The sequence below is a fragment of the Macrobrachium nipponense genome, chromosome 19, assembly GCF_015104395.2.
Source record: "Macrobrachium nipponense isolate FS-2020 chromosome 19, ASM1510439v2, whole genome shotgun sequence".
Taxonomy (NCBI): Eukaryota; Metazoa; Arthropoda; class Malacostraca; order Decapoda; family Palaemonidae; genus Macrobrachium; species Macrobrachium nipponense.
Window position 1 is genome coordinate 29688209 of NC_061088.1, and position 27874 is coordinate 29716082.

General features: G+C 43.6%; 2 protein-coding genes across 3 annotated transcripts in view; one reads left to right on the forward strand and one right to left on the reverse strand.

The window, feature by feature from the left end:
• LOC135215522 (cAMP-regulated phosphoprotein 19-B-like) overlaps positions 1-808 on the reverse strand; it is a 43082-nt gene extending 42274 nt beyond the window's left edge. Inside the window, exon 1 of the mRNA XM_064250346.1 lies at positions 637-808. Within this exon, the coding sequence (XP_064106416.1) occupies positions 637-723 (87 nt within the window). The 5' untranslated portion in view covers positions 724-808. The remainder of the gene's footprint in view (positions 1-636) is intronic.
• A 757-nt stretch (positions 809-1565) lies between these two features.
• Positions 1566-27874, forward strand: part of LOC135215537 (probable isocitrate dehydrogenase [NAD] subunit alpha, mitochondrial) — a 44842-nt gene continuing 18533 nt past the window's right edge. Inside the window, exons 1-2 of one of the 2 annotated variants that reach the window (XM_064250371.1) lie at positions 1633-1722; positions 2505-2561. In XM_064250371.1, the coding sequence (XP_064106441.1) occupies positions 1696-1722; positions 2505-2561 (84 nt within the window). In that variant the 5' untranslated portion in view covers positions 1633-1695. Of the gene's footprint in view, positions 1723-2504; positions 2562-27874 lie in introns of both variants that reach the window. The other variant, XM_064250376.1, reaches the window with a different exon arrangement.

Here is a 27874-nt window from a genome sequence, read left to right on the forward strand (position 1 = left end):
AATGACAATGAATCCACCGCAGTGTTTCCCCCTAGCACATGGAATGTCAAGTTTACGGACACAAGTGACTCCGCAAACATCGAGATGGAGTCAATCTTCTACATTTTTGGTGTTTTAAGTTAAAATTTCGAAAGTGTCATGGAGGTATTTTTGCACTGCTCATGACTAGACATTCATTAACCCATGATTAATCTGAAAATATGACCTTAATTTCTAACTTTGGAGAAAATAATTACTTCGAGAGGAGAGTAGAGGTCTCAAGGTGTTGTTCTCACCACCAATGACTCGTGACTGGTGCCCATCTCCGGTGTCAGGAGGTGTTAAAGTACTTTTTCGGAGGGTGGATCAACAAGCGGCCAAGACTGAATCAACTAGTCCACTCGGTTGTTTCCCCTGCATTCCACTAATCTTTCCTGCAGCCAACCGAGCCTGGGATATAATCTTTAGAATAGCCCTGAACATTTGATTTATTCAACAACTCATGCAATAAATGACATATCTGCACCCTAAATATGATGTCTCTCGAAAGGTCGGACTTGTCCACCAAAATTTGTTTGTTTACATCCTTACCAATTGTCTGGCTGGACTCCTACGGTAATATAACTTAAGGTAGTAGCTATTTTTCATGAACCTTACCTCTTTCTTTTCTTCTTCAGTGTCTTCTTGCTTCTCCTTCACTTTCTCCTGAGTTGGAGCATCGGGATTTTGCTCAGAGTCGGACATTTTCGATGGACTAGAAAGTACGAGGAGTAGACTTAACGGGGTTAGAATTGGCCAATTTCTTTTCTTCGACTGCTAGTGTGGATTCAGCGTCTGCCGTCAAATCGTACGGAGTCATTCATGAATTTTGCAATTTTGTTATATTTACAAAAAATATGTTAGTTTAAAATATTAAATTTATTTTAGTTCTTTCAATATAGTTTAGATGTATATCATTAACTTTTTTATTTAGTTTTGTGGATTTTTAATCTCATTTGCTATATCCCCTGATCTATATTTTGTCCGATTCCATTACATTAATAAAGAGGAAATTAAATGTGTGAACTGAATAATAAGGCGGTTTCCTTAATTTATTTGTAGCCTCCCTGTACGAAATGGATTTAAATCATGGAAGTAAATATCCCTTTTGATCACTTGTGATTTAACATTAACTTGCTTGTTTCATTTTTTTCGAGAACTAAGGAAGGCAATAATACTTCTTGCATCAGCTACATATTCATATGCATGGTAAAATACCGGTCTATGCTAAAGAATCATCTTGCAATTATATTACACACACACACACACACACACACACACACACACACACACATATATATATATTATATATATATATATATATATATATATATATATATATATATATATATATATCCATCCAGAATTTTGGTGCTTATATGTAACTATTCCCGTCATTCTGATAGATATTGGTTTTAATCCAAACTTGTACACAATCCGGTTACCGTACTTTTAAATAACTTTATTGTAAATGCAAAACCTCGTTCGTATTTTGAACTAAGGCCGTTAGTTATATTAATGTATCAAATAATTCATGGCAAAGATTTCTTAGATAATGAACCGTGACTTTTATTTTGTATTTCACTGAGTGTTACTTTTGATTCTTCATCGACTGACGTCGGCCGATCGAGCAGCCGACGACACGCACCGAAAGGTCACAGGAAAGGAAACAACAGGATGGCCGGTCGCGTTTGCCGTTCTTTGGTGAGTGTCCATCTATTTTAGTTCTGTCTAAATTTACTAGTTGACTTTGGAAGCCAAAAATCTTTATAAACCGCCTATTGTTGTGTTGCAGTGTAGGGATATTGTGGTAATGAAGGAAATTGCCTAGTTATGTTAGGGTGTAGTGGTCGTATACCTAGGTAGTACATCACCGTAGGAGGTGAATTCACTAAAAATGACTTTACAAGTCAAATTTTTAAGGTGTGATGCTTCTGAACTCTGGAAGCAAGATAATTATAGCCGAATGCAACCATTGATGAGGCCGTAACTTTGGTTATTTCTGTGTAGCTAGGAGCTAACCAAGGAACCCGTTGCCTGTCAGTTGTTAGATTTCGTCATACCTACCTACCTAGTAGGTACTGGCTAGGTAGGGCAGATTTAGGCTGGACATTGTTACCTAAATATCTTGAATGATTTATATATTTTTTTATTTTGTTTATAATGACTTGTGTTTTCATTGGAAATTTTATCGTCAAGATTTTAGGTAGTAGTTAGCTAGTATACCTAGTAGGTTAGGTAATACCTAGCTACCTAGATAGCAGAATCACTCTAGCTGCACTGATAAGGTACTCTGTAGCCTAATTGCCTTGAAGACTGCTAGAGATCTCACCCCGTATCTTGGATTAATCTTTACAAAAAAAAAGCATCTGGCTCAAAATATAGGTACATGTAATATTACTTGTTGCAGCCTTAGGCTATTGGGGTATGTCATATTTGTAGTATATACCTAAGTTATATTTTTCCCTTCTTGGACAATCTTCCAGATTTCCAGTGTCTTAAGTGTGAAAGAATGGGTGTCTAAGAACGTCGTAAATGTGAAGGTGGGTAGTATGGTCATTATAGCATAGTAAAAGAAATTATAAAGCATTATCAATATGTTATACCTAATGATGCACATATAGCTATCAATAAAGATATATGCCACAAAGGAAAAATAAACGAAGGAGGATCTGCATGATCTTTCGACGTTAAACGTCCTTTACTGATCAGTCTCTCTGCTCAGTAAAGGAAGTTCAACGTTGAAAGATCTTGCAGATCCTCCTTCATTTATTTTTCCTTCGTGGCATATATCTTTATTTATGGATTTATCACGTTCCTAACTTTCGTGATTTAGTTAGCTATATAGCTATCATGAATGGCTACTATACACTAGGCTAAATACTGTAGGTACATAATTATTATACACCTAACTCGTAATATTTATGCATTATATGGCAATTCTAGTAGCTATATAGCCTATATTTAAAATACCGAGTGGCCACCTGGCGGCCACCTCTACCAGTGAGACCCTTAGATAGGCATAGAGAGGAGAGATTGGACAGCACATACCTAGCTACCTAGTAGCCAAAGCAGTCAGTGACATGCCCATACAGTCCTATGGGAAACCCTGTACTCTTTAAAACTTGTTTTCTCGGATGTCCATCAAGACTGTCAAATGATTTAGGCACAGGATATAGGTACGGCAGCCGTATCCCGATCGTGGTAGATATTGGTACGGCAGTGAATTGCGCTCTTGACTTGCTGTAGATACGGCAGTTAGCTGTATCCGTTTACCAGTTTGCTGATCATACTGTATTATGTAAACCAGAGTTCGGCTCTTAGGTGGGACAGTCACTCTTTTTGAACATCTGTCCCCCTTTTTTCAGTTAGCAAAATGTCCCTTTCCCCCCCCCCCCCCCCCCCCCCCCCTTTTTTTTTTTTTCCCCCCCCCCCCCCGTTTTTTTTTTTTTTTTTTTTTTTTTTTTTTTTTTTTTATTTTTTTTTTTTTTAGCTTTTGTGAATTTTGTCCCGCTTTTTTGTACTACAAAAACAACACTATCCCGATTTTAATGGAATATTGCTGAAATTTGGTTTAACTTTGCCATTTCACTACCTGGTAAATTCTATCGTCTTCTCCGACAGCTGCAATATACCCAATGAAGTGAATCAAAAGAATATTGTAAAGTGTATAACGGCCCTTGCAACTGCCGATGTCGGGCAGAATAAAGGGCCGAGAAAGTCAACAAAGGTACGATGGTAGTGTATATATTTATATATAATCTTCTTTGAATCTCCTCTTCGGAATTCTTTTCAGGGCCGATTCGATCATTCGTGACCTACGTAGTATATACCATGAATTACCCAATTTTTTAAAGTTTGAGTCTTCATAGATGTCTATGGCTTTCTTCAGCTCGTTAAAGCCTGAAAACATCTGTTTTTCGGCGAAAACTAATGTATTATTCCGCGGTTCATGCTGTTCCGTCACCATTTTTCTTGCTGTCACTGATATGCCCAAAGACTGTGTATATACTTCAGTAGTATATAGTCTTTGGATATGGTTATTTTCTCAACAGTCTTTAATGATTGGTAAATTATCTTTGCATCATTTACCAAGGACAATGTTTACATCATGTAGAAATAAAAATTTTAATTCTGTCTGCTGTAGTTTGTATACACTTGAGCAATATAGTTGACCAATTTGTCAACGTTATGTGCTGGAATTCTGCCCATTGTGGCGCCATAAATTGCCAGTTTTCATAAAACCGGATCGTTGATAACCGGGGACTGCCTGTACTACCTTTAAGTGTTCTGAGAGATCAAATTCAGCAGAGTCCTCTCCATACCAGGTTTGAGAAATTGTTGGTAACATGTAAATAACACTACCATAACATTTCATTAACGCTTAAAACTGCAGCAGGCCTGGCTCCAGACCTCATGATACTATCCTATATACATTGTTGTAGTACTACTAGTAGGGAAAATAGTCAGGCGTAATTATGGTTATATGGACTGATGGTAACCCTAAATGCCAGTGACTTTTGAGGTTGATTTCAGCACACTGAACCACTTTTATTTTATGCAATTCATCATTTAGAATAGTATTTTAACGAGGTGTAGGAACATAACATGGATAAACAACACCCCAGCTTTAATAACAAGCTTGTTATAACGTTCCTTATGTATTTTATTAGATATAAAAGCAGTAGTGAAGTTGACTGCGATCAAACACATTTACTTGAGGTTATTTCAACAGTCATAAAGATTCTCATGAATGAAAAAAGGTCTCTTTCTTGTAAAATGTGATCCCCTGTTCTTTTTTGAACTTGTTCCTGTAATTGACACAGTTAATGACCCAGTATTAGGTGCCAGAAGTAGCTTTTTTGCTGCTGGTCTCCGCAGTTGATACTGATGCCATCTCTAACTACAATCCTATAACAGTGACACCTTACGTGCATGCGATCATCACTTGTCTGTCCAATCTCCCATCTATCTATTGCGGCACCACCTTCCCAAAAATCAGAAATTATGGCATTAATTTGTGACTTGGGAGAAAAAACTTACTTCGAGAGGAAAGTAGAGGTCTTGAGGTGTTGCATAAACAGATGCTGGCTCTTCACTAATGTCTATCCTGGGTTAGGTGACGTTTTGAAGTACTTTTTCAGGAAGATGGTCGTGCAACGGTAGAGACCAGCCATTTTGTATTTTACCCTTTATGTATAATATTAAAGTAATTTATGTTTATAAACATGTTTATATGCTATAAATGGAAATAAATGAAAATTTTAAATTCCTGGATTATGGGGGGAAAAAACAACAACACAAGGGGAAAAAATAAGCACTTATTTACTCATTTGGGTAGTACTACCTAGATCACTGTTGCCTTCAGCTTAACTCATATATGACACGCACACAGCTGCTTCAGCCACTCAAAATGTATAAAAGTATAAAACTTCTTGAAATGGGGGGACAAAAATACAGTGTGGTTCTATGTATACTGGTATGTAACACCTCCTTCAAACATCAGAAAATTCTTCATTCCAAATAAGATCACACATACATAATGTGTGTGGGGGGGCGGATACTGGTACATGGAACCATTATTTTTGTACAAGTAACTTACCCAGCAGATATATACTTAGCTATAGACTCGGTCGTCCCGACAGAATTTCAAAACTCGCGGCACACGCGACAGGTAGGTCAGGTGATCCACCATTCCCGCCGCTGGGTGGCGGGGTCTGGAACTATTCCCGTTTTCTAAGCCATAATTTCTCTGTCGGTTGAACGGACAACACCTATTGTTCGTTCCTCCATCTTGGATTTCAACTCGTTTGCCGAGAATTTGGATTGGTTTTTTTGGTGACGTATTCTGTTTTTCTCTGGCTTGGCATACGCTTATTGTGGACTGTTTTTCGACTTTGGTTTGACTACTCTTTCACGATGTCTGACGCTAAGGCTTCACCTATGTTTAGAGTTTGCAAGTAGGGAAGACTGTAAGGTTAGGCTGCCTAAATCGGCATTAGATCCGCATAGTATTTGCGCTAAATGCAGGGAGAATGAATGTTCTTTTATTAACACCTGTGTGGAATGCGAGAACCTTACGGAGCTTGAATGGAAGGAATTATCATCATATGTTAGGAAGCTTGAGAGAGATAGAGTGAGGAAGGCTTCAGCTAGGTCATCTAGTAGATCTTGCTCCTTAGAACAAGAAATTAACTCTCCTTCTAACAATTTTCCCTTAGCTTCAGCTGCTTCTCCCTGTTCTGAATCCAAAGATTCTTCATCAGAGAGGGAAAATGTAAAAGCTTCTATTAAGAAACTTCAAGCTCAGCTACGAGCTCTAAACCAAGGTAAGAGTGGTGATAGTGACTTGTGCAGTCCCCAGTGCAGTGGAGGGGGCGTCTGACCGGTTCCTCATTGCTCCTAGGCCCTAGACCTCTTCCAAACTCCCAGGACCAGGGAGGAGAATGTCGAAAGCCGCAGGGAGGATGCAGAACATCCCCAACGGTCAGGCGTCCCTTCGGCAGATCCTGTTGTTAAGTCCCAGGCTGCCTCGGATTGCCGCAGAAAAGGCGTCCTAAAGGAGTGTTTTTCGGCCTCAGACTCTTCCTTCCTAAACGAGGATGGAGTTCGGCCTCCCGTTCGCGCCCTTTGAAGAGAGCTGGAAGGCTCCTAAAGGAGACGCTGCTGACTCCAGCCCAGAGCGTTTTTCCCTCCGAGGGATTGGCCTTCGGACCTAAGAGGACTAGACAAGAGGAGCTGCTCTTCAGGATCCGACCAAGAAGTTTTTGGTTAATCTGCAAGAGCAGTTAGCGTCGCTAGTAGGCTCTTTTGCTAAGGACTCTACAAGGAGGAAGGATGTCTCGCTCCCTGTGAAGAGTTCCGCTAAGCGTCCTTCTTCGTATAGGAGAGAACTCTCACGATCTCCAGGGCGTTTATCGCCTTCGTCAAGGGACTCGTCGGATAGGAGTTGTTCTCCTGAGAGAAGAGCCCTTTCGCCCTATAGGCTGGCTTCCCCGAAGCGCCCTCTTAGACACAGCGCATCGAGCAGAAGTCTCGAGCGGTTTAGCTACAAGGAACCGGAAAAACCGATTTAGGTATCAGGATCCCTTGGGTCTTCAGGACCAGGAGCCAGACAGGCGCAAAGAGGCAGCAAGACGCAAGAAAAGGACGTCAAGAGCCTCTTAGAACGCTGGATTCAGGACGTCAGGATTTCTGCTAGACGGCAGGAATCAGGACGCTATGAGCCAGGACGCCATGAGTCAGGGCGCCAGGAGTCAGGGCGCCAGGAGTCAGGGCGCCAGGAGTCAGGGCGCCAGGAGTTAGGGGCCAGAAAACAGGACGCCAGGAGTACGTTAGGCGTCAAGTGTTAGGGCGCCAAGAGCCTGTTAAGCGTCAGGAATCAGGACGCGGGGATCTGTTCAAGCGCCCTGAATCAGGACGCCAGGAGCCTAGCAAGCGCCACGAACCCGACGAACCTAGACAACAAGAGTCTAGTAGGCACAAGAGTGTTGCCGACAGACAGGAGCCTCACTCTTCGTATAGGAGTGCTAATGTTCCGCACTCCCCTTCTCGGGAAAGGAGTTCTTCTCCCGGGAAGAGCCAGATCACTCCAAAACGATCTCCTTCTGTAGATCAGTTGGACCAGGTATCGGAAGACGAAGAGCCTGTAGATGTAGCGGTTTCGGACTACAAGAGACTTTCTCTTTTGCTGCTAAAGGAGTTCGGAGACTCCCTTCATCCTGCGGACCCTCCTTCACCAGGATCGTTGATGTCCAGCACTAAAGCTCTTAAATCGTCTTCCTTCGTTAAGATGCGCCCCGCTCTTTGTATGAAAAAGGCATTGAAAACTTTTTCAGAGTGGTTGACTTCCAGAAGGGAAGCGGGCAAGACAGTTTTTTCCTGCCCTCCTTCCAAGTTAACAGGCAAACCAGGAAGGTGGTACGAGACCAAAGAGCCGATGGGGTTAGGCCTGCCTTCTTCCGCGGATGCGGATTTTGCTTCCTTAGTGGACTCTGCTAGGAGGAAGTCGTTGCTTTCTGCTAAGGCGACTTGGGGCATGTGTGAGCTGGACCACCTTCTAAAGGGCCTCTTTAAAACCCTTGAAGTCTTCAACTTTATGGACTGGGCGTTAGGAGCATTAGCGAAGAGAGCTCAGGACACGGACTTTGTTTCCATGGGGAGGAACTTTCGCGCGTCCTGGCTTGCCTGACAGAGCGGTCATGGACGGTTCTGTGGAAGTTGCCTCTCTTTTTGGGACGGGAGTTTTGAAGAAGAGATCTGTCTTTAGCTCTTTCTTAGCAAGAGCAGTATCACCCTTGCAAAGGACATCTCTTCTTTTTGCTCCTTTATCCCCGCACCTTTTTCCACAAGAGACGGTTAGAGAGGTTTCGAAATCTCTTACAGAGAAGGCAACTCAAGATCTACTCACGCACTCAGCCAAGAAGTTTAGGCCGGCAGTGCCGATAGAGAAGAAAGAGAGACCCTCTTTTGTTCAGCCCTTTCAGAGGGGCCTCCTCTTCTAGGACCCCTCTTAGAGGTCGAAGACCAGAGAGAAAGAGTAGACCATCTAGAAGGTCCTTCGGGAAGTCTAGATGAACAGCAAGTCCTCCAGACGAAAGTAGGCGCCAGGCTACTCCACTTTGCCAAAGTCTGGGCGCAGAAGGGAGCGGACTCCTGGTCCCTCTCTATCCTGAAAAAAGGATACTTGATCCCCTTCAGGGAAAATCCTCCTTGACGACAACTCCAAGGGAGTTAAACCGCCAGATACTCGGATCCGGTCCGAAAGCTTGCTATGTTGCAAGCAGTGGAACAGATGATTTCCAAGGAAGCGGTAGAACTGGTTCAAGATCTCCAGTCCCCAGGATTCTACAATCGGCTATTCCTGGTACCGAAAGCATCGGGGGGATGGAGACCAGTTCTAGACGTCAGTGCCCTGAATTTCTTTGTCTTGAAGAAGAAATTTTCAATGGAGACGTCTTCCTCTGTTCTATCTGCTCTTCGTCCAGGGGACTGGATGGTGTCCCTGGACCTTCAGGATGCGTATTTCCATGTGCCAATTCATCCGGCAGCAAGGAAATATCTGAGGTTCATGTTCCAAGGGAAAGTGTTCCAGTTCCGAGCGATGTGCTTCGGACTTTCGACTGCCCCTCAAGTCTTTACGGACATCATGAAGAATGTAGCTTATTGGCTACATCTGGAAGGGATCAGGATCTCGTTATATCTGGACGATTGGCTAATAAGAGCCCAATCGGAGAAAAAATGTCTGGAGGACCTTTTAGTGACTCTAAAGTTGACAAAGTCCTTAGGACTTTTAGTAAATCACGAGAAATCCATGTTGACTCCCCAGCAAAGTATTGTCTATCTGGGGATTCAGATGGATTCTCGGGATTTTCTAGCGTATCCTTCGCAAGGAAAAGGAGAGAACGCTGCCTAGAAAAGGTGTCAGTCTTCTTAAGGAAAGAACATTGTTCCGCGAGGGAATGGATGAGCTTGCTGGGGACCCTCTCCTCGATGGAACAGTTCGTTTCCTTAGGAAGACTTCACCTACGACCCCTTCAATTTTATCTGGGAGAGACTTTTCCAATCTCGAAACGGATCAAGGAGAATATCCGTTGGTGGTTAGATCCACAGAAACTAAGCAAAGGAATCTCCCTTCGCTTACAGAACCCGCGCCTAGCGTTGTTTGCAGACGCCTCAGATTCAGGGTGGGGAGCGACCCTAGGTTCGCAAGAAGTGTCAGGCATTTGGGAAGGAGAACAAGTGTCCTGGCACATCAACAAGAAAGAGCTAACAGCCATTCATCTAGCTTTTGGTTCATTTTCGCGAGGAATAGGTCTCAGGTCTGGGGAGGGGATCAGATTCACTCGGACAACACAACAGCCCTCGCTTATATAAAGAAGCAAGGGGGGACGCATTCCTTTTCCCTGTACGAATCAGCAAAGGATCTGCTGATTTGGGCACAGGAAAGGAAGATCTCTCTCCTCACAAGGTTTGTGCAGGGAGAGAAAAATGTCCGGGCAGATCTGTTAAGCAGAAAAGAACAAGTCCTACCCACGGAATGGACTCTCAATCCTCAGATTTGCCAACAACTGTGGCATCTGTGGGGAAGGCCCAATATAGACCTGTTCGCGACCAACAAGAACCACAGATTAGAAACCTATTGCTCCCCGATCTCGGATCCTCAAGCAGTAGCAGTAGACAGCTTTCTGCTAGATTGGACGGGCTTGGACGCGTACGCCTTCCCTCCTTTCAAGATAGTAGGAGAAGTGTTGAGGAAGTTCGCTTGCTCGGAAGGAACAAGAATGACCCTCATCGCTCCCTTTTTGGCCGGCTCTCGATTGGTTCACAGAGGTGCTGGAGTGGTTTAGTGGATTTTCCAAAGATCGCTTCCACTAAGGAACGATCTTCTCAAACAACCCCACTTCGACAGGTTTTCACAAAAACCTCCCCGCTCTAAGTCTGACCGCCTTCAGACTGTCGAAGGACTTGTCAGAGCAAGGGGCTTTTCACGAGAAGTGGCGAAGGCTATTGCAAGAGCCAGAAGAGTCTCCCAACTTCTAAAGGTATATCAGTCGAAGTTGGGAGTTGTTTAGAAAGGATGGTTGTAGTAGAAAAAAAGAAAAAAAAAAAAAAAAAAAAAAAAAAAAAAAAAAAAAAAAAAAAAAAAAAAAAAAAAAAAAGGAGAAATAAAGGGAAAAAAAAAAAAAAAAAAAAAAAAAAGAAAACGAAAAAAAAAAAAAAAAAAAAAAAAAAGAAAAAAAAAAAAAAAAAAAAGAAAAAGAAAAAAAAAACGAAAATATCCTCCTCCAGTACCTCTGTAACTGAAATCGCAGATTTTCTCCTATATTTGAGAAAAGACTGTAACCTGGCAGTTTCAACAGTGAAGTTACAGAAGTATGCTGGCCTCAGTTTTTTCGACATAGAGGAATAGATCTGACAAACAATAAAGATCTTCATGACCTTATAAGGTCTTTTGAGACCACGAAAGAACATGTAATCAAGAAGCCTAGCTGGAAACTTGGATGTGGTCCTCAAGTTCCTAATGTCGGAAAAATTCGTACCGTCTCACGCAGCTTCGTTTAGGACATTAACAAGAAAGTCTTTATTCCTTTTTGCGTTAGCAACAGCCAAGAGAGTGAGCGAGTTGCAAGCTTTGAAGGTAAAGTGGGGTTTAAGAAAGATTCAGAAACGATTTGCTCCTTTCAACCATTTTTTCTAGCGAAAAATGAAAATCCCTCAAAAGCCTTGGCCAAGAAGCTTTGAGATAAAAGGAATATCTTCATTAACAGGGAGAGAAACTAGAAAGGACTTTGTGTCCAGTCAGGGCACTCAAGTTCTACCTGGAGAAGAAGAAGTTGCTGAAAGGTACAGAAGAAAGTCTTTGGTGCTCTGTAAGAGATCCGAAAAGAGCGATTTCTAAGAACGCCCTTACATTCTTCATAAAAGATGTAATAAGGGAAGCTCACCTTAAACCAAATGCGAAGAAGAGCATTTCAAGGTTCTCAGAGTGAGAGCTCATGAAGTGAGAGCCATAGCTACGTCGATGGCTTTTCACAAAACATGGTCGCTTCAGGCTCTTATAGAGTCGACATTTTGGAGATGTAATTCGGTGTTCGACCTCGAATTGACCTAAGAGATGTTAAAATTTCGTACGAAAAGTGCTTTGCTCTGGGAGCGTATGTTTCGGCGAATTCAGTGCTGGGAGAAGGGGCTGAGGGGGCATAATCCTTCCTATTTAGTTTAAGGCTTAAATTACTGTTTATTGGTGGTTGTTTTTATTGGTTAATTGTCAGAGGGAATAGGGACCCTCTTACAATTCATAGATTGTAACAAGACTAACATGGTCAGGTGATCGGGATTGGCTTCAGTGCTCTTTTGTGATTTGTTTTAATAACCTTAACTCTGTCATGTAAGAGGGCGAGTCTCCATTGATATGACAAAAGTCAAGGCTCTACATGTCAAGGGGTGGTCAGACCCCCCATTGGTACGATCCAAGTATAGGCTCTGTCGCGTAAGCGGGCTAGCCCCCATTGACACGATCCAAAGAGTTATTCAACCATAGGTTCATTCCTCGTTGAAACTCTTGAGGCAAGCAGACTCATCGACAGTAGTCATGAAGTCTTCAGCCCAATAAGGTAGGAACTATGGATTATGTTATCCAAGAAACATAGGTTGTTTTCCCTGCCCTGTTTTTTAATGTATTTAGTTAAGTATTATTTGGTTTTTAGCTGTCTCTTGCCCTCCACCAAGGGTGCCAATCAGCTAAGTATATATCTGCTGGTAAGTTACTTGTACAAAAATGATATTGTTAAGATACAATAAAGTTTTGTACATACTTACCTGGCATCATAGAAAAATATACGATTAATGGCCCACCCAACCGCCTCCCCTCAGGAGACAGGTGTAAGAGAAAGATGGCTTAGAAAACGGGAATAGTTCCAGACCCCGCCACCCAGCGGCGGGAATGGTGGATCACCTGACCTACCTGTCGCGTGTGCCGCGAGTTTTGAAATTCTGTCGGGACGACGAGTCTATAGCTAAGTATATATCTGCCAGGTAAGTATGTACAAAACTTTATTGTATCTTAACAATATCATTTTTATGCATGACACTTACCTGGCAGGTATATATATATAGCTGTATTTTCTGAAGTCCGACAGAATTTAAAAAACTTCCGACACACGCAGTGGTCGGCCAGGTGTTAGTACCCATTCCCGCCGCTGGGAGGCGGGTATCAGGAACCATTCCCATTTTCTATTCATAAATTTTCTGTCGCTGGTACTGAAAACACCAGTTTTCAGTACTCCGCTTAGGATTTTGGAAACTTCATTTGCCGCTAAGTATCCTAATTGTCTTTAATTTATTTTACTTGGTGGATTTGTGGCTAGGCATTACGCTATCTTAAATTGATTTGAATTTGATTCATTTTTGCATAAGATATCTGAATCTAGTTAGGCTAGTTTCAGAGGGTGTTGTCTGCAAAGATTAGGGTTGTGGCTACCGAAAGCTTCGGTAGTTCCGCACTTGGGGGCGCAATTAATCAGTAAACATGTCTATTTCCGTAAGGAAAAAGTATGATTCGTATGTACGCAATTAATCAGTAAACGTGTCTAATTCCGTAAGGAAAAAGTTTGTTTAGTATGTACGCAATTAATCAATTACGAAAGTCAGGGTAGTGATACTGCTAACCTTCCGGTAGACTTTATTTTGCCTAACGCTGTAGTATGGCCTACGGTTATGACTATGTCTGCGGGAGGTGATCGCTCTCCTTCATTGTTGTGAAGAGTTCTACTTCTGTTTTTGTTACGCCTAACCCTGTAATGTTGCCTTCGGGCCCTAAAACAGTGTCTGTAGAGGTTATTGCCCTTTCTCTTATACTATTTCGATTCGTAACTTAGAATCGAAAGTGCTTGCTTTAGAGAGCAATAGTGAAGTGGCTAAGTGCAGTGACAGTGCCCCTTGTGTAGTGGAGGGTGCGTCAGATCGGCCTTATAACGCCTCTAGGTCTAGACCTCTGTCGAACTCCCAGAACCAAGGGAGAGGCATGTCGAAAGCCGAAGGAGGGTTACAGGGAACCCCACCGATCTGGCGTGCCTTCGGCAGTTTCTGATGAAAATCCCCAGACTGCCAAAGTGCGTGCACATGCACGAATCCTGAAGGATTGCTTCTCCGTCCCTCCGAGGCGTCCTCCCCGCACAAGGGTTGGAGCTCTCGGAAGGACTCGCGCCCTCTAAGAAGCTTTATAGAAGAGGACGCTTCACGTCCCTTCTCCCTCGTTATGTGTTTCAGTGAGAAGTAAGAAGGCGAAAGTTGCCTGATCACGTGTACTTCTTTCCACCAAGAAATAGGAAAAAAGAAGGCAGTTTCTCTCGCTTGTTTTGACGCCTGTCAGGAGCGTGACGCTTTTCTGCACGCTTATTTGGACGATCGGCTTGAACAGGACGCTCGGATGGACGCACTCACCAGTGGGACGCCGAGCGTCCTCGCCAGTGGCCGCCGAGGGCGCGCACCAGGACGCGAGCGTCCTCGCCAGTGGACGCCGAGCGCGCACCAGGACGCCGAGCGTCCTCGCCAGTGGCCGCCGAGCGCGCACCAGAATGTTTCTGTTGAACTCTTCAAGCTCTTGTTTAAGATTTGAGCCTCAAGAAAGTGAACAGAACTTCGTCTTCGAAACCAGCAAGACCTCGGGTTTCGTGAATTCAAGAGGTCTCTGTCAATATTATATTGCTTTTCGCAAAGGTGGATGGAGTTAAGGAAAGCTCAAGGGAAGATCTCGTTTTCTCTACCTCAGTCAAGACTTTGAGATAAGACAGTTACGGGTTATGTAAAGGCTCGACGTCCTGAACGTCAGGATTTTCGGCAACGTTCAGTAGGATTCTTGCAAAGGCACTCATCAAAAGGACGCTCTTCAGGAAAGCGCAAGACAGGACTTCCTTTGCCATACTGCCAATAAATTTAAGCTTTTTAGACCATCTGAAAGGGTTTTCAGATGATAGATTTTGTTAGTTTCTAGTCGGAGACTTCCATGCCGATTGAGCATCGTCGTTCTACCTACCGTAAGCCCAGTCTCTTAACAGGATTCTTGTCCCTTCCTTGTTTGAGACGGGAATCGAAAAATAAAAGGCTCGACTTCCTGGATTACGTTTTGTCAATTCAGTGACTTTCCCCCATTGACAATATACTATCGTTTTGTCAAGTAAGTGGGTCTCCCCTCATTGACAAAATATCTCTCTGTACCGTTAATGGGTTAGTTCTCATTGACAAAACATCTCATTAACTTGATATTGCGTAAGCGAATAAGGACAAGGTTCGGAAGAGCTCTCCTTCCTCATTCGCAGACTCGTACAAGAAAGAAATAGACTGGTAGACTACGTCAATGAACGCTTATGTCCAGTATCTTAAGAAGCTTGAGCTGTCTGCTTCGATTCTCTAAGTTTTGTTCATGAAACTTGCCTGTCAGATATGTATGTAGCTGTATTTCCGAATTCAGCTATATATATGTCTGCCAGGTAAGTATGAACAAACTTTATTGTGTATAATAAAAATTTTTTTTTTTTTGCCTTGCGTTATTTTACTACTGGTTGGTTCAAGTCATACACGCTTGCTGTAGTTACCTCTTCGGATGGCAACCGAGAGGTCTATTGTCTACTATTTTAAGGACATTTAATCGTCACTCCCTGCAGCCTTCCAGGAGTTTCCGATTTATCTTTTACCGTTGTATGGTAGTGTTCTGACGACACAAACGCACATATATATTAAGCGTTTGCTGTTTCGCTTAAATATACCAGCTTGAGAGTCTCTTTTTGTTCAAAAAATAACGGACCTATTTCTTCGTAGAATAGGGTAGCTGGCAACCCAGACATAAAGTTAAGAGACGACGTTCGTAAGCTGCTGGCTGCTGCTGTGTCTGACTGTCCAAGTTCCAAACTTCCAACCGAGCCAGTAACAAGATCGTGCGGGGGGTCATCCGCGGTTAGGTTACGTCTCTCTCTCCTGCGGGGTTGACTGACTAACCGTATCTCTGTGCTGGCGGTTACGTCTCTCCTGCGGGATTGACTGACTAACTGTATCTCTGTCCTACAATCACGGACTTTAGCCTAAGATTGAGGGGATTTCTTACGTGAATGAATAAACGTGCATTAGTTTTGCCTTACTATGTTCAACAGAGTTATCTCTTAATCCTTTCGGTGCTCGTTACCGCACGGTATAGAACTACGAGTCTACCGCAACATTGCACTTTATATTCCTCTCCTGCTTAGGCAAAGCGCAGCCTTATAGGGAAGTAAGCATACTCGGGGAGGGAATGGATGAGCTTGCTGGGGACCATTTCCTTCCTGAAGAAGTTGTTTCCCCGAATAGACTGCAATTCAGACCACAGTTTTTTTACTACCGGGAAACTGAAATATTATTCAAGATCTAGGAATTATTCTGAACATCTCTCAGTGCGTCATGATAGAAAGGAGGTGCGGGACATCTGGATAGTGTTTCAGATGTCCTGGGTCTTAATCTGAAAGAAGTAAATGCAATCGGCCGTCGTCCCTCCAGTCCTCGAAACGAGTTTTTGGAACCAGTGGTCCACATCAACTCTGATATTCCACAGCTCTCTCATATCTTAAGAAGTATCTTCTCTCGGTCCCTGCTCGAGTTTACGAGAAAGAGCCTATTATAACAACAGGCGTAGAATGTAACGATCATCTAGAGGTTCGTTACAGGATTGCAAAAGTCCGTACGAATCGTCTCGATAGATTACTAACATGCTAGGTATTTTAATTAAGTGGTGTTCTTTTTATGGTTGTCTGAGAGGGTTATTTCCTCTTCAGTATGTGAAGTGTAATGTTGTTTCGTTAGCTTTGTGTGTGGTTCAGGTGGTCTAACTTATCCTAGCATGAATGCCCCTGGTAAGAGAGGGCTAGGGTTTCCTGTCAACAAATTGGTCACGTCCAGTTGTCAGACCCTTGTTGTTAGCTTTCTCAACAAACAGGTCACATCCTAGTTGAGAGCTACTAAGGTTTAGCAGGCTAAGAGGCAGGACCTACGAAGTCAGCTACCTTAGCAGGTAAGGAACTTAATAAATAATTTTAAATTAGTTAATTTTTGAATTATAACGATATTGCTGTCTGTGACCCACCTCCAAATGTGTCAATCAGCTATATATACCTGCCAGGTAAGTGTCATGCATAAAAATGATATTGTTATGATACAATAAAGTTTTATGCATACTTACCTGGCAGGTATATATAATTAAATTCCCACCCTCCTCCCCTCAGGAGACAGGGTTCAGAGAAAATCTGAGGAAAACGGGAATACTAGGGAATACTAGTTCCAAGTACCAACGCCACACCGGGAACGTGGGGGAGATCACCTGAACTACCAGTGGTCTAGCGGTTGCCGAGAGTTTTGAAAATTCTGCCAGTGCGAACAGACAACAGAGAATGTTGTTTGACAGATTTTGCATCTGTCAAACAACAAAGACCTTCACGATCATTGAGGTCTGTGGAATCTCGATTCTAGCTCACCATCTACTTTTTGTCTCGCCTGTTTTCTCGGAGTCAGACACTCGTGCGAGATCAGGCGACATATAGTAGCCCTGAGTTTCTTATTGACGAAGTTGATTGCGGACGACGTTGGGTTGCGTTGATACACCCCCAAGGTTTGCTTAGATTGAATCGCCCAGGCAGTCCAGACACTCATCCTTCAGCTAAGAATAGTGCCTTTTGGTCTTCAGGGTACAGCCTTGCTGTCCTTGATTCGTCTGACTGGTCAACTGGTCGTTCACCTGACTTTAGTACAGACGTAGTCTGAAGTTCTTGATGTCAAAGCATTCGAACCTCTCCTGCCTGTTAACTTCTTGTATGTGATCAGGAAGGCCTTCTTCTAACCACCCTAGATACGACAAAGAGGGTTAGTGAGATTTTAAGCCATCGTCACAAGTTTTGGCTTTAGAGAACACAAGGAGGTGTGCTCTCTAAGCCTTTCGTTATGGCCTAATGGAAACCCTTTTTGTCCTTGGGCCAGGATCTTGGAAGCAAGGATGGCACAAGTTTAGGGGGGAGGAGCCCAGAGAGAGTCCTGTGCCCTGTCAGGTCTCTCAAGTTTTATCTACTTAAAAATCAAAAGAAATCGAAGTCAGTCGAGCAATCTGCAGTGTTCCGAAAAAGACCAGACTTGCCCATATCGAAGTACACCCTGGTTTTAGGGTTAAGGAGTTCTTTCAAAAAAAGATTTGAAATCTTTTTATCTGAATGCTCACGAGGTGAGGGCGCGGCCTCGGAAGCATTTCAACAGAGCATGGCACTCAGCAACATCCTGAGTACCATATTTTAGCGAAGCAACTCTGGGTTCACTTCACACTCCCTGCGAGATGTGAAGATGGCATATGAGATCTGCTGCTCGCTAGGGCCATACGTGTCTGCAGACACAATCTTGGGGGCTTGGGGGCAAGAAGTACTACTCATCCTATCCTGTAGAAAATGGTTAGGAAGAGCTCTTAATTTAGTTGTGGAGTCGCTGACAACGGCGACTTCTTAACTCTGAAGCCTTAGTTAACACACATTAACTTTGGCTAGGTTGGTCAGGTGGTGATATATATAATTATATATATATATTTATTTTACTTCTTAGCCCTCATGGTATGGTCAATATGGTCTAGTCACATTGTGGTCACGCCCCTGTTGACAGATCATCTGGAGTGCACCAGCTTTATAGGTCTCTACCTCGCTGGCAACTCTAGTAAAGCAGAAGCAGACTTGGGTGACAGTAATCACGAAGTCGGCTATGCTAACAGGTGGAACCAAGATGTAAATCATCTGCATGCATTTGTGTCCCAAAATCCTTCTATTCTGTCCCTTCCCACCTCCAACGGTGGGGTTCAACTATATATATATATCTGACAGGTAAGTTCATGAGCAAAATGATATTGTTATGATACAATAAAGTTTGTTCATACTTAACTGGCAGATATATATATATTCAAGTACCCACCCACCTCCCCTCAGGGGACAGTGGAAATAAAAATTATGAATAGAAAATGGGAATGGTTCCTGATACCCGCCTCCCAGCGGCGGGAATGGGTACTAACCACCTGGCCGACCACTGCGTGTGTCGGAAGTTTTTTAAATTCTGTCGGACTTCAGAAAATACAGCTATATATATACCTGCCAGGTAAGTATGCATAAAACTTTATTGTATCATAACAATATCATTTATTAAATTTTTTGGGAGAGGGGATGCTATATCTACTGATGGGTTAGTACCAATCATATGTCTCTGGTTCATCTTTAAATAAAACTCCAGATTTGTGAAGATTTGGCTTGCTTGGCCTTGCAAATATCTGGGTTACTTATACAGTACATATGTCATCCTTATTTGGCCAGTCCCATGTAACCTTTTTTGGGGTTGATGTGATTTTTTTTTGTGCATAAATTTAAATTCAACATCTATAATGTGGCTTGACACATCTTCCCTAAACATTCTGAGGACTTTACTCCAGTAGTACATTGAAGGCTGTAGCTACAAGCATAAATTCATCTACAGCAATCTTGTCACAGTCTGGTAATTTTTGTGCTATATAAGAACACTGCACTGACCCACTTACACTGGTTTCCAGTTTTTCTCTGTTAGAAACATCTAACTCATCTGATGACATAACTTCTGGTTCAACAAGATCACTTCCCTCAGAAACTGATGCTTCATGCACCATCTTTCCTTTATTTCATTCTTCAGGTTCATCAGAATCACTTTCCTCGAAATCTGACGACTCATGCACTAGTACTGTCTTTCCTTTCTATCGTGATTGTGTTGGACACATTTTTTTCTCATCTTGTTTCCTTTCCGTGGTTTGCCTTCACACTTCTGCATCAGTAACAAGGGCACCATGCATAGAAATTTTGTCTTTTTGTCTGTGGTGGTGCAATGCTTGGACGGCCACAAGATTTTATAACTGCATCGAACGTTGATTCATCTTCTTTATTCATTAGCATTATTGAATGATGCATCCCTGGCGGGGCATACTTTTGCAGAGCTCTCATTAGTGATTTCGTATTGTCTGGTACACCGTAGCCAATGCCTCGTGCATCACTTTCAGCACTCTGGGGGCTGCCATTCCACAAAGCTCTTCTTCCAGGCGTTTTCACTCCATCCTCAGAAGAAGTTGATGCAGAGCTTGGTGTTGTCCCTACAGAACTTGACAGTGGTGTGGTGGGTGTGCTTCTCTATACTGTTCTGGCTGAAGTTCATCAAGCTTAGGTAGTCTGTCACTGTCAACTGGTGACCCAGCTGACCTCCACTGTTCATATGTCTTCAGTTTCACCTTGTCAAGCTGCAGGATTTTGTACTTGCAGAGTTGACAGGGTAAACTCCAGTTGCCTCAAATCCTACCTTAATGTTTCTTGCACTCAAACCATTTCTCCAAATTCCTGCAACCAGATTAACAAAGTTTGCTCGACGCAGTGGCTGTCGTGCTCCTGTCTGGTGCACATGTTCTGTCAGAGCCTTTTCATAGAAGGGCTTCATAGGTCCAGAACAAGCTACATCCAGTGGTTGAAAGATGTCAGTAGTATGTGCAGGCAACTTTAATATGGAAATGTTCTCCTTTATTGCAAGTTCAATAGTTGGGGCAGAGGTGTGGGTCAAATGACTGTCGAACAAGAGCAGTAATGGGCGAATATGTTTTGTCTTCTCTGTAAACCCTTCAAATCAGGTGTGGAATGGAATATCTTAGTTGTCATCCAGCCAGAGTCACTGACAGCATACTGGGTTTCAGTGGTGCATTATCACCCCTCCAAATATCAAGCATGTTCTTGTCCTTGAACACTATCACAGGATCGAGGGCTGTCCCATCAGCACAGGCAATGGCTAAAACTGTGCTGTTTTCCCTGTTTTCACCACATGACACTCAGCCTTTCCTTACCTATAGGCCCAATAGTTTTACATTTTGATGGGTCAGATGGGAAATCACTCTCATCCAAGTTCCACAAACACTTAGGCCTATCACCAATACCTAGTCTCTCAACTTCCAGCAGCAACTCATAAAAGCCATCATATATTACAAAGGGGTCTGAGGTCACATTTTTCCTAACAATTTGCATCAACCCTGACTTTTTAAGTTCAAGCGATGTCTCTTCATATATTCCTTTGCCCATTCATGCCCAGGCATGTCCTCTGAGAAAACACAAGGTATAACATTTGCAACCACATAGTCATGCACAATATATGGCAGTTCAAGCAGTCAGTCCAAATCCTAGTTCCACCATCCGGTGAATGTATCCTGCCAACTTCTCTTCCACATCCCGAGACAGAGCTGTTCCACGGCCCTGAAAATACATACTGCACAGTATGTATACGTATGTATATACCATATATATATAGCTCTGTACGTATGTACGGTACTCTATTATACCTATGTGTTTGTATGTACAGTATATGCACCATAACTAGTACACAGGTGATACAGTTTTATATATATATATCTATATTAATATATATTATTAATATTATAATATATATATAATATATATAGATATATATATATATATATATATATATATATATATATATATATATATATATATATATATATATATATATATACTATATATCATATATTATATATATATATAATAAATCACGCTACAAATGTCCTTTAATATCTAAATTCACTTTACCTCCAAAATGATATATTTTTGTACATGAACTTTCCTGTCAGATATATACTTAGCTTTACGTCTCTGACGTCACGACAGAATTCAAAACTCGCGGCACACGCGACAGGTAGGTCAGGTGATCTACCTTACCCGCCGCTGGGTGGCGGCTGTAAGAACCAATCTCCCTTTCCAGCCAGAATTTTTCTGTCGCCGGTGACGACTATACCTGTGTTGTTACCTCCTGACAGCTTTATTCGATTCTCATTGCCTTGGATTTATTTGGACTGACTTTCGGTGAAGTACCTGATCTTGTTGGCTTGGCATACGCACTTGTGGATTGTTTTTTGATATTGGTTTGGATTTTTCTTTGATTTCAAGATGTCTGATGTAGAGGTTAAGAAATCTTCTATGTTTAGGGTGTGTTCTATGGATGAATGCAAGGTGAGGCTACCGAAAGCTACGGTAGATCCTCACACAGTATGCTTGAAATGTAGAGGAAAAGAATGTTCTTTTGTTAACCCGTGTAATGAGTGTGAGAAGTTGGATGAGGGTGAATGGAAGGCTCTTTCTTCCTACTTGAGGATGTTGGAGAAAGACAGGGTGAGAAAAGCTTCGTCTAGAAGTTCTAGTAAGTCTCGTATTAGCGAGGTAGAAGTAGACAATCCTGTTGTAGCATTAGATCCTTCTCCAGTTTCAGCTCCTGCGCCCTGCATCGAACCTAACAGACGCTTGTCGTCTTCCAGGCGACAATCGCCCAAGAAGCTTTCTCCTGGCGACTTCATTTCTCCAGTAGAAAGGGATCTAGCGCCTAGTAGGCGCTCGTCTAAAGATAAGCGTACAGCTTCGTCTTCTCGCTCCTTTCCGAAGATCCTTCAATCTCCGGATAAGAGAGCCTCCTCTTTCATGGATTCTTCAAGAGACAGGATCTCTCCTTATGTTAGGCGCCTAGAGCCTGGTAGGCGCTACTCCCCAAGTAGACGCTCTCCCGCTTCCAAGCGCGGTGCGGAAGATAGGCGCTTTTCTCCTGATAGGCGCGACTCTCCTATTAGCCGCTATGTTCAAGACAGGCGTAAAGAGCCTGAAAGATATGTCTCGGCTGAGAGACTACCTTTTGCAGACCACGCGTCTCGATCTAAGGTTGTGGAGCATGGTAGAACGCCGGTCTCCGAGTAGGCGATCTTCTCCAGGGATTCGCTCCTGTAGGTAGGCGCCAAGAGCCTAGTAGGTGTTCTCCTCATTGTAGGCGCAGTTCGCCAGGCAGCCGCTCTCCTTTGGACAGGCGCATGGATCCTGTTAGGCGACCTGAGCATAGTATCTCTCCTCTCCTAGCAGGCGCTCCCCGTTTGGACTCCCGGGAATCTAGGAGTAGACTTAAGGATGAAAGAGGACGCACTCATCAGAGTAGGAAGGACGCATTCGAGAGGAGCTCTCCCGAAGCTTTGGCTTCCCCTGATAGGCGCCAGACGGCTGCCAGACACTCCCTAGATAGACGCACTTCTTTAGAGAAGTCCAACTGCTCTCGTAAAGAAGCCGAGGGTTCTTCGGTGGATGAAGTGGAAACCTTCAGAAGAGGATTTAGTTAAGGATTTCTTCGGTATCGTCCTATAAGATCCTTACAGATCTCCTTCTTCAAGAGTTTGGAGACTCCCTTACTCCTGTCGCTCCTCCGTCTCCTCTCTCGTTATTCTCGACTTCTAAGAAGACGAAGGTTTCCTCTTGTGTTAGGATGAAGCCACCATCTCAATGAAAAAGGCTTTGAGAGGTTTTGGTGATTGGCTGCTTTCTCTAAGGAGGGAAAGGGAAGCCTGGTTTTCTTTCTCCGTCCAAGCTTACGGGCAGACTAGGTTTTTGGTATGAGTCTGGAGAACCCCTAGGCCTGGGTCTTCCGTCATCTGGCAGACGCGGACTTCTCTTCACTGGTGGATGCAGCACGACGCTCGGCTCTCTTGTCTTGCTAAGACTACCTGGGCTATGAACGAGCTCGACCACCTGTTGAAGGGAATGTCAGTCTTGGAAGTTTCTTCAACTTCCTTGACTGGTCTTTGGGGGTCTTGGCTAAAAAGACTCAGAACCCGGATTCCATTTCGCCAGAGGATCTCAACAGTGTTCTGACGTGCATAGATAAGGCAGTTAGAGATGGATCGAGCGAAGTAGCCTCCCTGTTTTGGAGCAGGGGTTCTTAAGAAGAGATCAGTCTTCTGCTCTTTTCTTACAAAGTCCGTCTCGCATGCTCAAAGAGCCTCGCTTCTATATTCGCAGCTCTCGCCTCTTCTCTTTCCGAAGAAGATAATCCAGGATATCTCAGGATCTATCTCTGCGAAGGCTACTCAAGACATGCTCGCTCAGTCGGCACGGAAACCTAGGCCTCCTCCTTCCAGACGAAGACTAATAAGGAGACTCCAGCTAGACAGGAGCCCTTTCGAGGGGGGCCCTCCTTCTAGAGCCTCTACCTCTAGAGGTAATAGACCCTTCAAGAGAGGTAGATCCTTCTCACGCTCTTCCAGAGCTAAGAAGTAGGAAGTAGTCCTCCAGACATCAGTAGGTGCCAGGCTTCTAAGATTCTCGGAAGCCTGCAAAGAGAGGAGCGGACAACTGGTCCCTCTCGATTATCCGGAAAGGATACCTGATTCCCTTTACGGAAAGACCACCTTTGACGACGACTCCGAGGGGGTTGGTGGCCAGGTACAGGGATCCCATCATGAGCCTCGCTCTAACACAGGCAGTGGAACAAATGTTAGAGAAAGAGGCTATAGAGCTAGTGAGCGACCCATGCTCAGCGGGCTTTTACAACCGCCTATTTCTAGTTCCAAAAGCCTCAGGAGGATGGAGACCGGTTCTGGATGTAAGCGCCCTGAATTTCTTTGTTAGAAAGAGGAAGTTCGCCATGGAGACGACATCCTCAGTGTTGGCGGCTCTTCGTCCAGGGGATTGAATGGTGTCCCTAGATCTTCAGGACGCTTACTTCCATGTGCCTATCCATCCTTCTTCAAGGAAATACCTCAGGTTCATGATGGGAGGAAGGATATTCCAGTTCAGGGCCTTGTGTTTCGGCCTTTCAACAGCTCCTCAGGTCTTCACAGGACTAATGAAAAATGTAGCAAGATGGCTACATTTGGAGGGAGTCAGGGTGTCCCTTTACTTGGACGACTGGCTAATCAGAGCCAAGTCACAGAAAAGATGTTTGGAGGACCTACAAAAGACCCTTTTCATGGCGAGTTCTCTGGGACTTTTGGTGAACTTTCAAAAGTCTCAGTTGATCTCCAGTCAAGATCGTATCTATCTGGGGATTCGGATGGTTTCTCTGGATTTTCGGGCTTTTCCTTCTCCAGAAAGGATAGCCTGAGGGTCAGAGAAAGTCAAAGCCTTCCTAGAGAAAGACGTATGCACAGCGAGGGAGTGGATGAGTTTGTTGGGGGGACTCTCCTCGTTGGAGCAATTCCTTTCTCTAGGAAGGTTGCACCTCAGACCTCTTCTTTCTACATCGAAACTGGAGGTGTCGTTCGCAAAACCTAGAGTTCTCCTTCGAGATCTCAAGAGAAATCAAGAAGGACCTCTCTTGGTGGGCGAACCCTCTCAGGTTTGCAGAAGGGATGTCCCTTCACATTCCGAACCCCAACCAAGTGTTGTATTCCGACACGTCGGAAACAGGTTGGGGAGCAACGCTAGGCTCAAGAGAAGTGTCAGGCACCTGGAAGAAAGAACAGGTGACCTGGCACATCAACAAGAAAGAGCTGATGGCTGTTTGGCTAGCTTTGAAAGCATTCGAGCCCTACGTCCTAGCTTCGGCAGTACAGATCAACTCGGACAACACCACGGCCCTGGCATACATCAGGAAGCAAGGGAGGACTCACTCCTTCTCCCTGTACGAGACAGCAAAAGAACTTCTGCTGTGGGCAGAGGAAAGGAAGATTTGTCTCCTTACCAGGTTCGTACAGGGAGAAAAGAACGTCAGAGCAGACCTCCTAAGCAGGAAAGATCAAGTCCTGCCTGCAGAGTGGACTCTTCACGAGGATGTTTGCCAGGACCTGTGGAATCTTTGGGGCAGGCCTCATATAGACCTCTTCGCCACAGCCAAGAATGCGAGGATAGCCAACTACTGCTCTCCGATATCGGACCCGAGGGCAGTGTCGATAGACGCTTTTCTCCTAGATTGGAAGGGCCTAGACATGTATGCTTTTCCTCCATTCAAGATACTGGGAGAGACTCTCAAGAAATTTGCAGAATCGGAGGCAGCAAGGATGACGCTGGTAGCCCCGTTCTGGCCCCCACAAGTATGGTTCACAGAGGTACTGGAATGGTTAGTAGATTTTCCGAGAACATTACCACAGAGGATCGATCTGCTCAGACAACCCCACTTCGACAGGTATCACAAAAACCTCCCCGCTCTAGATCTGACTGGCTTCAGACTGTCAAAAGTTTGGTCAGAACGAGAGGGTTTTCTGCAAGAGTTGCAACGGCTATCGCAGCAGCAAGAAGGCCTTCTACCCTTAGAGTCTACCAATCGAAGTGGGACGTCTTTCGACGGTGGTGTAGGAACCATCACTTTTCCTCTTCCAGTACCTCTGTAACCCAAATAGCAGACTTCTTACTTTTCCTTAGGGAGAAAAGTGGACTGGCGGTATCAACCATTAAAGGTTATCGTAGCATGCTGTCTGCAGTGTTTAGGCACAGAAACTTAAACATTTCAGAAGACAAAGTCCTTCATGATCTAATAAGATCTTTTGAAACATCCAAAAAGGTTTCGCCTTTTTGAAACATCCAAAAAGAGATTCCGAGTTGGAATCTGGATGTAGTGCTACATTTCCTGAGGTCCCCTAAGTTCGAACCGCCTCAGTCTGCCTCTTTTAGAGACCTCACGAGGAAGACACTTTTTCTCATGGCATTGGCTTCCGCAAAGAGGATTAGTGAACTCCATGCATTAGAAGGAAATGTGGGATTCAGAGGAGATGCAGCTATCTGTGCATTCCTACCTTCGTTCTTGGCTAAGAACGAGAACCCCTCAAATCCTTGGCCTAGGAGTTTTGAAGTCCAAGGTTTGTCTGCCTTAGTAGGCGAGGAAGCAGAGAGGTCACTTTGCCCAGTACGAAGTTTAAAGTTTTATCTGCAGAGAAAGAAAAAACTTAAGGACAATGATGTCAACCTTTGGTGCTCTGTAAGAGATCCAAGGAGGACTCTTTCGAAGAATGCGCTTTCTTTCTTTATCAGAAGCCTGGTGAAAGAAGCACATGCGATATGTGATGAAAGTCAATTCAAACTTCTTAATTGGTCAAAGCTCATGAGGTAAGAGCTATTGCCACGTCATTAACTTTCAACAAAAACATATCCCTGAGTAATATTATGAAGGCAACATTCTGGCGTTGCAACTCAGTCTTCGCAAACCACTATCTGAGAGACGTCAAAATTACGTATGAAAAGTGCTTCGCGTTAGGCCCGTACGTATCGGCGGATTCGGTGCTGGGGCAGGGAGCTGAGACATATCCTTTGTAGTATATATTTTCCCCTTGTTTAGGTTGTAAGTTTTTGGTTGTTTGAAAGAGCATGCGGGTAGGCATGTCTTTATGTCGTATGTCTAACAATGATTAGATTGGTTAGGTGATCGTTTATGTTTGAGCTCCTTGCAATGATAGTGGTTAGGTTCTGTCATATAAGTGGGCGAATCCCCTTTGACAAGATCCTGCTCGGATTCTATCAAGTAAGCGGATATCCAAATCCCTTTGATAGACCCAAAGAGTCTGTCAGCTGTAGGTCACGCCCTCGCTGAAGCTCTTCAGGCAACGCAGACTCATAGACAGTAACTACGAAGTCTTCTGCCCAAACAGGTAAGAACCAAGGTTGTATTTTACATCCTACAACAAGTGTTGTTTTCCCCTTTTTCCATATTTATATTGCTGTCTCTTTCCCTCCACCAAGGGTGTCAATCAGCTAAGTATATATCTGACAGGAAAGTTCATGTACAAAAATGTTATTGTTAGTATACAATAAGGTTTTGTACATACTTACCTGGCAGATATATACGATTGATGGCCTGCCCAGCCTCCCCTCAGGAGACAGGTGGAAGAGAAAAATTCTGGCTGGAAAGGGAGATTGGTTCTTACAGCCGCCACCCAGCAGCGGGTAAGGTAGATCACCTGACCTACCTGTCGCGTGTGCCGCGAGTTTTTGAATTCTGTCGTGACGTCAGAGACGTAAAGCTAAGTATATATCTGCCAGGTAAGTATGTACAAAACCTTATTGTATACTAACAATAACATTTTCATATATGTACCGAAGGGGAATTTTTTAATTGATAATAATTTCGTCCCCCCATGGGATCGAACCACCATCCAAGTGGACGGGGACGAAATCAGGACAGTCAGTCAGATTGGATAGCGTCACTGACTGTCCTGATTTCGTCCCCGTCCACTTGGACGGTGGTTCGATCCCATGGGGGGACGAAATTATTATCAATTAAAAAATTCCCCTTCGGTACATATATGAAAATATATCATTTGGGAGGTAAAGTGAATTTAGATATTAAAGGACATTTGTAGCTTGAATTGATATATAAATGGATCACGGTTCGATGTGATAATTATTCATATATATATATAAATATATAATAACTACCTGTTTCTTTAACACAACTTCTCCCTTGGAAGCCAGAACTCGTCGTAGCATTGATGTAGGCATAAAGTATTTCTTGGCTGTCTTTTTAACAGACGCAGCTGCCAATACCTCTTCAACTGCTTTTGAAA